The sequence below is a fragment of the Pteropus medius genome, unplaced genomic scaffold, assembly GCF_902729225.1.
Source record: "Pteropus medius unplaced genomic scaffold, Ma_sr-lr_union100, whole genome shotgun sequence".
In the NCBI taxonomy this organism is placed as follows: domain Eukaryota; kingdom Metazoa; phylum Chordata; class Mammalia; order Chiroptera; family Pteropodidae; genus Pteropus; species Pteropus medius.
The window spans coordinates 19,509,325-19,522,983 of NW_024349802.1; the positions used below are offsets into that span (position 1 = coordinate 19,509,325).

A 13,659-nucleotide genomic window follows, 5' to 3' on the forward strand; every position below is an offset into this window, starting at 1 on the left:
TCAGAAGTAGAATCTTCTTATTCTTAATATGGTTCTGTTTGGAGCTGTTGTTTGGCTCAGTACATTGGAATATGAAGTCAGCTCATTTTCCACATATTTAGTGAACATCACCATTGTGATAGATATATTGCCAGGGTTCCAGCAACAGCAAAGATGAACAAAAGATACCTTGTGCTTGATGAATTTACATTCTGGCAAAGCAAGAATATAAATCATTGAAATACAAGCAGAGTTAAGAAAAAGCTTAAGAGACATAAAGCGAAAGAGAATTTGGATACAACATCTATTTGAATAAATCAAACAAAATTTCGTGGAGGAGGTACCCCAACGAGATGGGAATTGAAGGATGGGTAGGATAGCAGCAGATGGCGGTTGGAGATGAAGAGGCATTCTATAAGCAAATATGTGCAGCTGGGAAAACTGGGCACATTTTCATAAGCACGAGTAATACAGTTTGAGTAGACTTTATTATGAGTCTGGGAAGTAGATCTTTCCCATTATGTATATGAAGAATGTTATATATGTAATATATGTAATGAAGAATCAAATAGCTGAAAGTCATGGATTTGAGACCAGTAGTTACCATTTAACTTGTCTTTTTTTTTTTTTTTTTTTTTTGTGATACTAGACCATACTACTGTCTATTTATGAAGTAAGACTTTAGAAATCCAAATCTAGACTAAATTGTGAAAACAACTAAGTCTGTGTTTGGTATAGTTCATGTCTCTTTTTTCTCTCTGCGTTCTTCCTTCGGTAGGACTTGTATCTGATCTCATTCCTGGTGAGGAATGACTGATAGTGATTTGGGGATTGGGAAGGTGGGAATAATAGTTGTAAGGAGCATTCCCGTGTTATCTGGAGGTCTCTTAAAGTAGAAGGCTTCAGAACTCTATGGAACCACATTGTAATGGCAGAGTATGAGACCGTAGAGTAAATAGTTTGCTGTGGAGAAACACTGGCGTGGACCTTTCAGATCGTATGAAGGGAAAGCACATCTACATGTCTTGCTTCTGTGGCTGACAGGGACCAGGAGTCATAAGAGCGCAGCCTGACTCAGAGTGTGGATGACTCAGAACAAATCATTCCCATTAGTGGAAAGTATGCAAAATATTGGTGCCGTGCTTTGCTAGTCATGTTCTCTTCATAAACTAGTGAAGAGGCTTGAGGCTGTTAGTATAGTGGAAAGATAACTAAAAATCAGGAGGGTCTGGGTTTTAAGTCTAGCAATTTTCTCATTTGTTAAAAAACAAAACAAAACAAAACAAAAAACTAGAAATGGGTATATAAATCCTAAGAGCCGTTTTACCTCCCTAATATCATGTAAGAACACATAAATTATGGGCAGTCCTTCCCTGCAGTGTGGAGGCAGGGAGGAATATCAGCTCCTTGAGAGTTTTTTTAATGATACCCGTCCTGTACAGGGGACTGTGGGGACGTGACAGGTGCAGGTGGACAAGTGACAAGGGAATTGGGGACCTGCCTCTTCAGTCAGCTCCACAAGGTGACATTCTGTCAGGAAGATGTTCCGCTGGGCAGGTAGCTCCTGTGGGTGATGCTGGGACTGCCACTGTTTGCAGGAAGGAGAGATCACATTCCGGAATGCTGCTCGGAAGCGGTGAGAGAGTAGGTTATAGATGATGGGGTTGACAGCTGAGCTCAGGTAGAAGAAGACACCTGGAATGCAGGGGATTGAGAGACATACCAAGGAGAAATTGAGTGAAGAGGCATGATAGGGAGAAGCATAATGTTTAACAACAGCCTAGAATTCTGTGATTGCCTCTTTTGGAAGTGATAACATATACAAGACTCTAATTGAGAATACAAAATGCTCTACCACTTGTGTACGTAGGAATCAAACACAAAGATTAAAGAGTCTTAGAAAAATTTAGGTTGGCATGGGATCTCTCTGAGATGTTCTGTATCTTTCTTTGATCTCTACTTGTTTAATTAAAGAACGTGTTCCCATAGCATTAATGAGAGATGCTTAACTATCAGAGGAAAGAGAGATGTTTTTATCTCATTGGAGTTTTGCTTAAATCTATAATTTGAAACTGCAAGTAATGGAGGAATGGTAAATTAGTCAAGGCATAGTCCCTGCTGAGATTCTTTTTATGCTAAATATCTTCTCCAAGAAATAGTAGTTTCCGATGTTCTTTCTTGTTTAGCTTTCCCCTTGATGATTCTTCCTACTTTATAACCAACTTTATTGAGAAAGTGTATTTCGCCATTTATTTTCTCCACCAAATGCCTTGCACACTGCCACTTTCTTGTTTGGTATATCCTCTTCCTTTATTACTGTATCCTATTTTATTTCCACAAAGCCCCAGATGAGCTTAAAGTTGAGGGTCAAAGGACTTGGTTCTGATCTTGACCCTTGCTTATTCTGTGACCTTAGGCAGAATTGGCACTTCAGTTTCTTTCTTTATAAAATGGGAATGATAATACAGGCCTAATACTCCTCCCTGGATTATCATGAGAATCAAGTTGAGATATTATCCACAGAGGGGCTGAGAATGGCTAAGAAAATAAAGCACATAATAGATATTTTCATCAGCATGTTCATTGTTGTCCTCATTTATTTAGTTCAGTACATTCAGAGTGCCATATGACCTGTGCACAAAATTGGGAAGAAAGAAATGTAGAAGAACATTTCTATGGACCGTTAATCATTTAAAAAATAAATACTGATTGAACTATGATTAGGTGCCAAGAAGTTTGAGGCACATTAGCAGATAGTGAATTTAGACTTTGTTCTTTAAGGACTTAGAATAGTATTCCAGAGGCAAGATCTCTGCCTACCTTAAAAAGTTAACAATAGGACAATACCAAATAATATCTGTTAAGAACAAAATATGTAATACCAGCAGTCATGATATGGAAATTCATATTATGACATGAATTCAAGAACTGTAATGGTCATGAGTGATTTAATGGGGTTTTCACACTCTAGCCAATCCCTGAAGTGGGTAGAGACGGTCGGTGAAGAGAGGAGCGAGTGTGGCAGGTGGAAGGCATGGTGAGCACAAACGTGCAGAGGCAGGAATGGTTGTTTTGTGCACAGATAAGGTAGAATGTGCAGAATTTTCTAATTAATCAGTTTGACAAGCATATGGTCAATGAATGAAATAGATCAAAAGACAGGTTGGGGGCATTTTCTGTAGCTTCATCTAGTTGGCATTGTAGAGGAAGGAGAGGTATAGTTAACTAGTTAAGTCTAGTAGTGTTTTCCAGTTCATTTAAAACCTCTCATTTTTTTCAGATTAACCATGAAGATAAGAGCTATAAAAATTTTTGAGATTTTGCCCAGAATAATGAATAGCTTAACATGGAAGAAAGTGCCAATGTGCAGGTACAAGCCGCACACAAGGCCTGCTGAGGGCAAAAAAGAGGATAGTAGAAAATAAATAATATACATGGTATTCATTATGCATACAAATATATATATATTTTTTTGCTCTGTGCACATCTGGAGCTTAACTTGCACAAGTGGATCGTACCTTTCCTCTCTGAACCAGCTGGCGATGAGCAGAGGTACAGAAACAAGTGGTCTGAACCTAAGGCTGGAAGATGTACTGTCTGAGAAAGAGGAACCTAGGTGGCCATTCTCTGCTCCATTTTAGGTGAGAGAACCCTGAACTTGAAGTTAGATGATTTGGCCTCAGCCCTGTTTTTATGATTTGCCAGCCCTGTGCCTTTGAGCAAGCCATTTCTTCCTTGTGGAACTGTTTCTTCAACAGTAAAATGGCGATGGTAATATCTACTTAACAACTTTGTTGTGATGATTATAAAAAGGTATATAGTATTTTATAGCTTAAAAGCTTTTTAATAGCTAATATTTTATTTGCTTCTTACCGTCAGCCCATGGTTTGTATAGAGCAGGCGTTATTGCTGTTTTTACAGTTGAGGAAAGTTTGGCATGAAGGAAGCCATGTTCTTCAGATCACTCAGAATATTAATGGTAGAAGTGAGATGGAAATCCGGGTTTTCTGACTTAGTGACCTTTCTACCGTTGTTTCCACCACCTTCTATCGTACCCACAGCAAGCAGTGTTAAAGTAGCTAAAAGGCAGATCTTGATCCCCCATGAATATTCTTTGGTTGGCTTTCATGAGTATCTAACACTTGCCAAAGACTATATAAGATTTCAGGGACATGGGTTTTTAATAAATAGGAACCAATTCAGTCATGTGTTCATTGGGAGGAATCCTTAGACTATTTTCCTGTTGTAGTCATCATGTTTAGAGTTGAGGTCTTCTATAAAGTAGCTGCCTCATAGTATGGCAGGTCCCCATGATAAATCAGCATATCCAGATAGAACCTACTGCTCAAAGCAAAATGAAGAAGCTGCAATTACTCAGTTACTTGTGATGCAACCAAACCAGCTAAGATTTTACCTGACACCACGTGGATGAGATTGAACACAGCAGCCAGGGATTCATTCCATTCCTCCACAAAGCTGAAGAAGAGCCGATCAATGTGGAATGGGGTCCAACAAATAGCAAACACTAAAACCAAGACAACTGAAAAAAACAATGATGAATGGGAGAGCGAAAGCAGTCAAAATAAGGATAGGTATACAATGCCCACCATTCTTTCTAGCATTTTTCCCTTTATCTTTGTTAAGCTATAATTATTACAGATCAACTAGATCCTAAAGAGCCTCTACATAGAATATTTAAACTTAAGAATGAATTGTATAGGATTTAGGATTAATTTTCCATATGATTGTATAAGAGTTCTTGTATAATGTAAATTTAAACATTTAAATTTACATTTAAAATTTTTAAAATATTTTAAACATTTAAAATAAAAAAATTAAACATTTAAAAATAGTATCAAATTTATTAAAGTACTGAAAACATTCTATTGTGGAAAATGAATTGTTGCAAGTAGACCATTGGAACCACATAAATCGTTATATAAATAAAATGGTTGGGTTCAAGGAATTGATGTTCTTTCAAGTCATAGATTAATCACGAATTATTAAATATAGTGTAAATTTACCTTGTCGCTCTAGAAAGAACTAGAAGCTTCTCTGAATTCCATCATTTAATATTTTGTGAGGGGCGGGGGAGGAGAAAGAGAAAGAACAACCCTCAGTAAATGTTGCTTTATAAGCATCTTTTGGTTGGAATGGGATGCGTCTATTATCTTAGAAGCATCTAGAGTACAGAATTTCTTCCAATTTCTTTTTGTTTTTACTTTTTATTTTGAAAAATTATAGAGTCACAGGAAGTTGTGCCTTCTAGTTTCTTAGTTTTAGTTTCTAAGGCAGAGATTGATGCCACTGTGATTTCTCTTTGGGCCACTTAATCTCCACAGACTCTTCTGAAGTTAATTTTTTCTCTTCTGAAGTTAAAAAATGTACAAAATATTTTCCTTTCCCATAATAAGATGCTTGAGATTTATCCTCCCCTTTCCCCGCCCCACGAATCTTGTAGGGGCAAGGGGAGAAACAGGTCAATAGATAAAACAAGATCACCTATGAGTTGATAAAGTTTGAAGCTGGGTGATGGGGTGGTGCATAGTGCTTGTTTTACAATTCTCTATCTGTGAGCACATTGGAGGTTTCCATACTCAACAGTACACATATTTCCTGTTGTCATTAAATGTATTCATAGTAAGTTGTTTGCCTGCGTGGTGTGGTTTCAGGAATATCTGGCAGTTTCTTCTGAGGTTACCCCCAAGAAAAAGTCCCTAATGTGCTTATTACTGCATACAGTTTCCTTTCATTAAAAATTTAATTGTGTTAAAACTGAACCCTCCCATTTTATCATTGTGACTTTAATGTGAATGTGTTTCAAGTCTTTTTGTAGGAGTAAATTATGATCGAGGAGAAAGGGGAGAGATAAGGAAGACACTGGAATTCTTAACAGGAAAAGTCAGGTGCCAACAGAGGCTAACCCATTTCCAAGAAGATGATTGTTAGAGTAGAAAAGACAAACTTTAGTGACTTCACAGTTGTTTTTGTTGTTGTCGTTGTTGCTGTTGTTCATAAATGTCACAGAGTTAAGTGGATGCTTCATATGCATATTAGCTGGAGGATTTGTTTCTTCTATACCTTAGGTTTTGACATGGAACACATATTATGAACCTCTTTTCTTCCATTACTATCTCTCCTAGGCTAGCGCTGGATCATATATTTTTATAACATTCTTTTGGGAGTGTGTAAATCAGTGCCTGGATATATTTTTTAAACCTCTTATCTATACAGAAGGGGGTATTGTTTTATGTAAAATCATGCAATGTCATAGGTGGAATGACTACTTTAGTGGTACTCTTGGCCAGATGGGTTTCATCTGGAATTAAAAGATCTCATGGGGTCCAAGGATAGGTAACAGGGATTCCTGATCCCCTGAAATGAATAATAAAACATTTTGCATATGTGCATTTGTGCATTTTCTGAGTGGAGAGTTGGCAGCTTTCATCATATTTTTAAAGAAACCCATAATCCAAATAGATTAAAAACCACCCACTCATTTTAGAGGGGGAAAGAGAGGCTCACAAGCTCAGAGAGTGATGTGATTTACCAAACACCACACACAGTGAATGCAATTTAGTGTGCTGTTTTGAGTGTTAAAAACTGAAATAGAAATAGAAACAGGTCCTAGAAACATGAGTAAGCCAAGAAAGATCAGATCATAATATTATGTTTCAGGTGAATTTTGATCCTGACCCCAGAAGCACTTTCTCAGTACCAAATGCAACTCCTTTGATTTTACAAACAAACAAACAAACAAAATGAAGGACTTACACAGCATTTTGGTGACTGATTTTCTGGAGGGTCGTTGAATATTTGCAGTTACTTCATCTGCCTCAAGTAGTTGGCCTTTCTTTAGCTGCAAGGGAAGTGGAAAGAGATGTTAAGAAAGGGGAATATTTTTTTCTTCTGTGAAGATTCAAGAAGTATAACTCTAACATTCATTTCGCAATCCCAAACCTGGGACTTAAAATAAATGTTAGAATTTGTCAAATGTGTAACAATAAGATAGAGGTGGAGTTGGATCCATGTCCGCTAACTCACCTGGATAGGTGGCTGTGGTCAAGTTACAGTGTGACCATTTATTGTCTGCTGTTCTGTGTAACTCTAGTTACATAGTATGTTAATAGGTATTCTATGAAAAATGTGAAATTATGAAGTTAAAAAGTGTTAGATAGGCTTTTCCATTCATTCATTTATTCATTCAATACTTGTTATACATCAATTAGAATAGAATCCCTCCGCTATATGGTGGGTGGGCAGTAGAAAACAAAAAGATGATATTTCTGCTTTATGAAGTTTATAGTCTTCATTGTAGGTCTTCTCAGAGACTTTATTATGCTAATGGACATTATGAATCTTCATAGGAGATCGTGTATCTCTCTTCCCCCACCCTCACCTTCCATACCCCACATTTTCCACCCCAGCCTCAAGGAGAATAGTGCTTCTTTGACTAGACAATACCCGCCCCCAGCTCTTTTCAGTGGAATACCTAGTATTGTCTTGATAAGCACTTTTTGGAGAAATTCGGATTTACTAATATTACTAATAAGAGTGCATATGTTTCTGAGTCTAGAAGTTAAAAATGCTCATCCTTGTTGGAAGACATAGTGATTCTTGAAGTAGTCTCTGAAAATTTCAAATACCAATAGTGCTCGTACAAACACTCACTCTTGCCCTGCTCAAGTCCCACCTACTCCTAGAAGATTTTGGTGGCCACTATAGTCCATTGTCCTCTCCTTCCTCTGAACTCCCATAGCACTGAAGATCTATGCCATTATCTAACATACTAAAAGTTATATATATTCAACCAAATAAAGGAAGCTTTAAGGACTCATGATGAACTACCATCACACATTTAGAAAATAGTATAACATATATTTGCCGATTGGTGCCCCAGCATTTATTTCCTTCTTCTCTTACCAATAATACCCCGATTTTCCCTTAGGTAATTTACTCTTTCTCCATCTTTAGTCATTAATTTGGATGGGAATAATCCTATTTCCAGCTCCAGATTTAGTCCCTAAATAACTTAGCTACATCTTTTAGTCAGTCACAGTGATTGAGTAATAGGGACCAATGAGATTTCAGATATTTCATGTACTGCTAGGAATGGAAGTTTCATTTTTCTTTCATTGGGCCTGCCAGTGGGAGCCCTTCTCATTAGTCTGAGTATGAGATCTAGAATTACAACAGCTATTTTTTTCCACCATGAAGAAGGTGTTTGGAGCCACTAGTGAGCCACTGTGTGGATCTCAGGGTTGAAACCAACACCACAGAAAGAAGAGCAAAGAAACAGAGGTAAAGCTAGGTCCTTGGTGACATTGTGTTTTACTGTATTAATCGTCACCAAGAGCCAACTCTACCTCTGGGCTTTTCGGGTCTATACTCCCCTTCGTATTTTGCCAGATTGAATTGAGGTTCCCTCATTAGTCATGTAGAAAGTCCTGATGAACTAATCGAGGTCATTAGGTGGAAGGAAAATTCAACATATTTTACTAAAGAAGAAACTGGTGTGGTTATGTGCAATAATGGAACAGACTACTCTAAGAATTAGCTTCCTGGGATGGGTGGCATTTTTACAGAATACTTTAGAGAAGATATTTAAAATTAAATAAGACTTGGAAGAGAGGTCATTAAAAGTTGCCTCCAAAGTTAGACAAATCAGTATCCTGTTGCCCTAACAAACACGTAAGCTCCTAGAAGTCAGGTGGCTCTCGGGACCACAGTGGCCCTGAAGCATCCAGTAGGATAATTAACAAACTTGGTCATCTGCCTCTTAAGTATATTCATGCTCTCTACATATACCTGAGTCTTCACAAAATGATAGATTAAAGTTCCCTTGAGATTTGACCCTTCATAGTCACCGAGAACTTGAAAAGAAATAGAGGAAAATATTGTACAGTTATTAGAACTAGATGGGCGGAAACCGAAGGTGATAAGATATATTAATATATTAGTAAAACAAAATAATGCAAGTAGAGTGCTTATCTCAGTACCTGGTACATGACTCTTAAGCTATGTATTATTGATGTTATTGTGATTCTGATTATTGTCCTGAGTCTACTCAAAAGACAATAAAAACTGAATTTTGATGAAGTGGAGTTATTTATTTGTACCTGTGGGCCTACTCATGTGGATTACTAAATCCCTTCTAGAAATCCTCCTCCTCATGAACCATTCATCTGGAAGAGATACTTGTGCTGATACAAAAAAGCAGCCAGATGCGGTGAGAAGAAAAACATTGATGTTTAAGGTAAGAACAGTGCATCAAACTACAAATCTTACTAACTTATCTTCAATTAAATCTATTGAAGTTTCTAATTTTTTTACATCATTAAAAAGTTGTCATTATTATAAGGTATTTATTCCGTTATTTGATTTCAGTCCATAATTAAGAATAATGAAAGAATATTGAGCTCTATTAGCCACTTCTAGCCAACCAGAGGAAGAGCGAAAGTCTTATGCATATTATACATTGTTCCAATAAGATTTGAAGGAGTTGACATAGTAGAATAGAATTCAAACAATTTGTGTGGTCAATATTAAATGTGCTTTATTTTTTAATACTTTCGTTTTCCTTCAGATGTTAGGCAAAGCAGATATTCAGCCATTAATTATTCACACCCATCCCCAAACTTTTGTTTTAAAAGTCAAATTACAAAGAGAGGAGAGAAAAATTGTGGCTACTATATAAGAAGCTCAGAAGTCTTCCTGCCCCGCTCCCTCCAGCTATGTGAGATGAAAGGTGAAGGGGGGCCCTTGGGGGATGGTTATCATTCAGGTTGATGTATTATCCCGATCAACCTTTTTTATTTGATTAGACTCATTCCACCAACTGTTCATTTATGTAGTTTGTGGAGAGTAAGCTTCAGAATACCAAGATATAATCATAGCTTTTGTGTAAATATCTGAACAATTTTTTTTTTTATTATTATTTAAAAAATTCAGTCCAACTCTGACATGGCTGAATTCTGCTACAAGTTGTAATACATTCTCTTCAACTCAAGCACTAATGCTGTATGCAGAAGCAATAATGAGTAGTTGGGGGTTTCAGCAGAACTTCCTCCCAGATGAGAGGAACTCGCCTTGGGATTGTCTGTTTTCCATTTCCATCATGTTTGAAATTTGGTGAGCAGCTGAGTGGAAACTTATGACCTGGAATGACAAAGCTTTGAGCATACATGTGGCTTTCTTCCTTCTCCTCTGGTCCTGGGATTTCATCAGTTTTGGGGTTTCTGCCTTCTGAAGGCAGTGGGTCCCAGACTCTATCATAATTTTAGATTTGCCAAGGGAATCAATAACTTAATAATCCTCAGAGTTGCTTAGGTGTCTTTAAAATCTCTTAGGTCAAACAAGCCCTTTGCAATAGTGTTTCTAAGTCTTGTTTTGAAGGTAGAGAAGCTGAAGTCCAGCAATGAGGGAAACAATTTAACTTCATTCATTCATTGATTCATTCATCTTACAGTCTAGTTATAGAGAAAGATATCAAGGCACCCCAAAGTATAGAATTTTAATCCGTGATAAATCCAAGGAAGAGAAATCACTAGGAATCATGAGCACCTATACAGGGACCAAGTGTAGCTAGAGAATCCGGGAGAGCTTCTCTGAAGGAGTGTAATTGAAGTATGATTTAAAGGATAATTGAGAGTTAGAAAGGCAAAAAGGATTGTAGTGGTAGATGGTGGGAAAAATACAGCAAAAGGTACAGTATATGCAAAGGCCTTGAGGCCCATGATACAGACTAGGGCCTACCTCCTGACTCCAGTTTTGAGATCTTTATATTCCTCTAGGAGTGACTTTGTAAATAGATAGTTCCTTCCTAGTATTCTCTGAGTAACACCTCATCCTTCTTGAGAACAAGATGCTGAAAGTTGCATTACATACACACAGCAGACTAGGGTGGTTTCTAAGCTATTGTCTGAGCTGTCACTTAGCTCCTGATACAAGGTAAGCTGTAGACTCATGACAGCAAAACCAAGTGAAACTCAAAGTAATTGATTGGGGACGGGTGTTTGTGTTTCCTATTCAAAGTTAAATATTTCCTCCAAATTGACCCAAGGTAAATGATTGTTTGGTGCTGGATGAGATGCTCTTGAGAAGTTTGGAGTAGAGATTTCTCATACGGCTCATGATATTTGGAATCAAACAGAAGTACCACCACCACCGCCCCCATGAGATGAACAGGGTAATCTAAAGCCATGATAGTGAGCTAGTCTAGGGTGACATGTCTCTGGGAATATAGGGGCCAGTTCTCCAGGAGGAGACTAGCACAACTCTCTGCCTGATTATATTTGCTCCTGTGTCCAGACATCAGTGATACTTAGAATTTGTTCTTCTTTCTTAAACCTTGCCATTCACCATAGATATTCATCACTGAGATGAGAATATGTTAATTGCTACATAATACACAGTATCAGAACTGTATTGAAGCATATGATATGAATGTGGTGTCTGCTTTTTCTTTCATTTATAACTCACATTACTCCCAGTCACAGATTTCCTCCCCCCCCTACTTTTTTTTAAGGAATCATAGACTGTCAGAGCTATAAGAAGCCTTAGATATAATCTGATGTGGCATTTTCATTTTATAAATGTGAAAACTAATTCCAGGAGAGAATGTTGTGGCTTGCCTAAAGGCATATTATATGTGAGCTTCAGACCTGATGAGAGTCTGAATGGTCTCATGACTATTTTCTACACAAGCTACCTCCTTAAATAGGTATAAAACTGTCACAGTCAGACCTCATCTCTATGATTTTGGGTGTAGAGTATATCAGGACAAGAATTATACAGACTCACTCCCACCCTCATCAAAAATAGTTTCTCTCAGCTAATTTAGATCCAGAAAAAAATAAGAAGAAAGGAATCAGTTTACTACCATGAGCAGAGGAAAAGAACTTACAAGATATACTCCAAACTCTGATAATTTTCTATTAATTTTAGCTATCTCTTATTCACATTGTCTTCTATTCTTACGTACTGTTCTCCACCCCATCCCTAAATTTCCACCTGCTCAAGGAAGTCCAAGTTGATCTCACTTAGGCCATATATTTTTTTTCATTTTAACCTGATATATCCACCAAAAAGTCAAAACAACCACAGGAAAGGTTCTGACTTTAAAACTGTCTATCTGTCTTGGAGTATAAAACAGGCAGGGGTAGTTTCTGTAATGCTCAGACAGGGTTGGTGCAGAGGAAAATTTCAGTTCAGGCAGTAGGGCAGGAAGGAGACCACAGGGCGTGGAAGTCTCGCCAGGGGTGGCCACCTTGTGCCATTTAAAAAGTGGCTCCACCTCAGACCTTCTGGATCAAAATTCCCCTTTGGGAGGGGTTTGCATGTTGGTATCCACAGTAAGGTTTTTAGGTTATTTGTAGGAACACCTAAGATTGAGAACCACAGATATAGAGTAAGGAATAATGGAAGTTAAAGGAAATGATTTATAGTTGTGGTTACTGTTTGTCCAATTGAGGCAAGTCCTTTACCTTATGAGTTTCCTCTCTGAGCTCATTCTTTCTGTGTGCTCCCTTCCAATCCTGAATATCTTTAAGTTTTTCTTAGAAAACTTTGAGTCAGTGAGAAAAAGCAAGGATGCTTTCTTAAGCCAGCCAGTTTGGATACTCACTCTGAGCCCCATGAGGTAGTAGAGGACACTGATGACAGTCATGGGGAGGATGTAGAAAAGGAAGGAGGTGACCTGTATAATGAAATTATAGATCCACATGGGCTTGATGACTGTACAGGTGGCAGAGCCCGGGACCAAAGACCCATTGGGGAAGTAGTGGAGCTTAATGCCGTGGATGCTGGTGTTGGGCAGAGAGAAGAGAAAAGAGAAGCCCCAGACAATGCCGAGGATCCTGAGGGCCCTCCGCCGGGTGCTCTCCAGCTTGGCACGGAAGGGGTGGAGGATGGCCACGTAACGCTCCACGCTGACTGTGGTGATGCTGAGGATGGAGGTGAAGCACACGGTCTCAAAGAGGGCCGTCTTGAAGTAGCAGCCCAGGGGCCCAAACAGGAAGGGGTAGTTACGCCACATCTCATAGACTTCCAGGGGCATCCCAAGGAGCAGGACCAGGAGGTCGGAGACAGCCAAGCTGAAGAGATAGTAGTTGGTGGGTGTCTTCATAGTCTGGTGCCGGAGAATAACCAGACACACCAGGAGATTGCCAGTGACCCCAACCACAAAAATCAGTGAGTACACCGCAGTCACGGGGAGGAAGAGGTGGCTGCGCTGAGGCCCACAGAGGAAGGTCAGATAGTCCTCGGTGCTGTTTAGGTATTTCTTGAATGGATCTTCCTCTTCCTGCTGGGGAATCCAGGAAACATTCTCATGTTTTTCCATTACTGACTTTAAAATCCAAGACCTGAGCTTCCTCCAGAATGAGCCTCTGTCCCAAGATGAGCCAGAAAGGAAAGAGAAAGCAGACAGGAAAGCACAGACTCAGTGCAGGAGGCGGGAGCTGGTGAGTGCTCCTGCGAGGATCTCTTTTGAAGAGCCGCTGAGACAGAAGCCCCGCCCCTCCACAGGCTGTGGGCCAATGAGTATGTGCGAGGACAGCTGGGTCGGGCTTGCTGGCTTTGCAGGGCTTAGAAGAGGAGAGGGAGACGTTTCTCTCAAGAGAAGAAGCTGGCAAAACAGCTGACAAAGATGGTGACCCTGAAATAAGGTGTGGGCACTCT

General features: G+C 38.9%; 1 protein-coding gene across 1 annotated transcript; it reads right to left on the reverse strand.

The window, feature by feature from the left end:
* Positions 1–612: 612 nt before the first annotated feature.
* NMUR2 (neuromedin U receptor 2) lies at positions 613–13,449 on the reverse strand. The gene is made up of 4 exons (XM_039836659.1): positions 12,605–13,449; positions 6,754–6,838; positions 4,394–4,519; positions 613–1,674 (listed from the first exon to the last, which is right to left on the reverse strand). The coding sequence occupies exons 1-4, from the start codon at positions 13,319–13,321 to the stop codon at positions 1,379–1,381; spliced, it is 1,224 nt and encodes a 407-aa protein (XP_039692593.1). The 5' UTR covers positions 13,322–13,449; the 3' UTR covers positions 613–1,378.
* Between the last annotated feature and the right edge of the window lie 210 nt (positions 13,450–13,659).

Bases quoted from the DNA above. Each gene is read 5' to 3' on its own strand.
- NMUR2 (XM_039836659.1), bottom strand. From the start codon at position 13,321: ATGGAAAAACATGAGAATGTTTCCTGGATTCCCCAGCAGGAAGAGGAA. The intron at 6,839-12,604 runs GTGAGTATCCAA...CTTCCCTTGCAG, and splicing joins ACTACCTCATGGGGCTCAGA to CTAAAGAAAGGCCAACTACT. The intron at 4,520-6,753 runs GTAAGTCCTTCA...TGTTTTTTTCAG, and splicing joins ATCAGTCACCAAAATGCTGT to TTGTCTTGGTTTTAGTGTTT.